Here is a 1,101-nt window from a genome sequence, read left to right on the forward strand (position 1 = left end):
ATAAGTTACCGTTCATTTTATAGATTTAAGTTTTCAATTCAAGCTAAAATGTAATATTTTTTGAGAGTTTTTAACTGTAAAAATTTAAAACTGAAAACTCAAATCGTGAAATGAACGAGACCTAAAGTTTCTATCAACTTGGGCCGTGTTGGGTCGTAAAACAGGTTTATAATTCAACAAAGTGCTAAATTATAATTAGAATATTTTCAAGATCTCCTTATAAATACTCACCCATCATTTATAGCTACATATATATTTTTCCACCTGTTGATACCAAGCGGCATGGCCAGCCCACCAGTCTTATTCTCTGCCGTGGGGTTGAGCCCCAAGGACCGCCAGGCTATTATTGTTGAAGCACCCACTGTTAGAAACAAAGTTACGCATTTACTCAAAGATGGCTTAACTGGTTTCATGCAGTCCCTAATTCTCAACCACCATCACACTAAAGAACCATTTTACGTGCTTGATTTGGGTGTCGTCGACAACCTTATGGACAACTGGACCCGGTTTCTTCCCATGATTCGACCTTTCTACGCCGTCAAATGCAATTCCGACCCGGCCTTACTCGCTGCCATGGCCACACTTGACATGGGTTTCGACTGCGCCAGCCAGGCCGAAATCGAATCCATTTTGGCCCTTGGAGTTTCACCCGGTCTGATCATATTCGCCAACCCTTGTAAACTCGATTCTCATATTAGATACGCAGCCAGTGTGCGCGTTAACCTAACGACATTTGATTCCGGAACAGAAGTCGAAAAGATCCGAGAATTTCACCCCAAATGTTCTCTTCTTATCCGGATCAAACCTCCGGATGACGGCGGATCAATGTGGCCGTTGGATTCCAAGTTCGGCGCGCTACCGGAGGAAGTTGAACCGCTACTTCAAGCGGCTAAGGCGGCTCAGCTCCCCGTGATCGGCGTGTCATTCCATATCGGAAGCCGAGCCGCCTGCTCGCGTGCCTACGCTGTCGCCATTGAGGCCGCCAAGAAAGTGTTCGAGGCTGCAGCTCAGCTCGGGATGCCGCCGATGAGAGTATTGGACATCGGCGGCGGCTTCACGGCTGGAATACAATTTGAAGAAGCGGCTTCAACCATAAGAACC

General features: G+C 46.4%; 1 protein-coding gene across 1 annotated transcript; it reads left to right on the forward strand.

Moving 5' to 3' along the window:
• Positions 1–282: 282 nt before the first annotated feature.
• Positions 283–1,095, forward strand: LOC112091987 (ornithine decarboxylase-like; the record flags this gene model as incomplete). Its single annotated transcript, XM_024166942.1, has 1 exon — positions 283–1,095. A coding segment is annotated over exon 1 (813 nt), but the record flags the coding sequence as incomplete, so codon positions are not given.
• Positions 1,096–1,101: the final 6 nt, after the last annotated feature.

The sequence above is a fragment of the Morus notabilis genome, unplaced genomic scaffold (assembly GCF_000414095.1).
Source record: "Morus notabilis unplaced genomic scaffold, ASM41409v2 Scaffold8948, whole genome shotgun sequence".
In the NCBI taxonomy this organism is placed as follows: domain Eukaryota; kingdom Viridiplantae; phylum Streptophyta; class Magnoliopsida; order Rosales; family Moraceae; genus Morus; species Morus notabilis.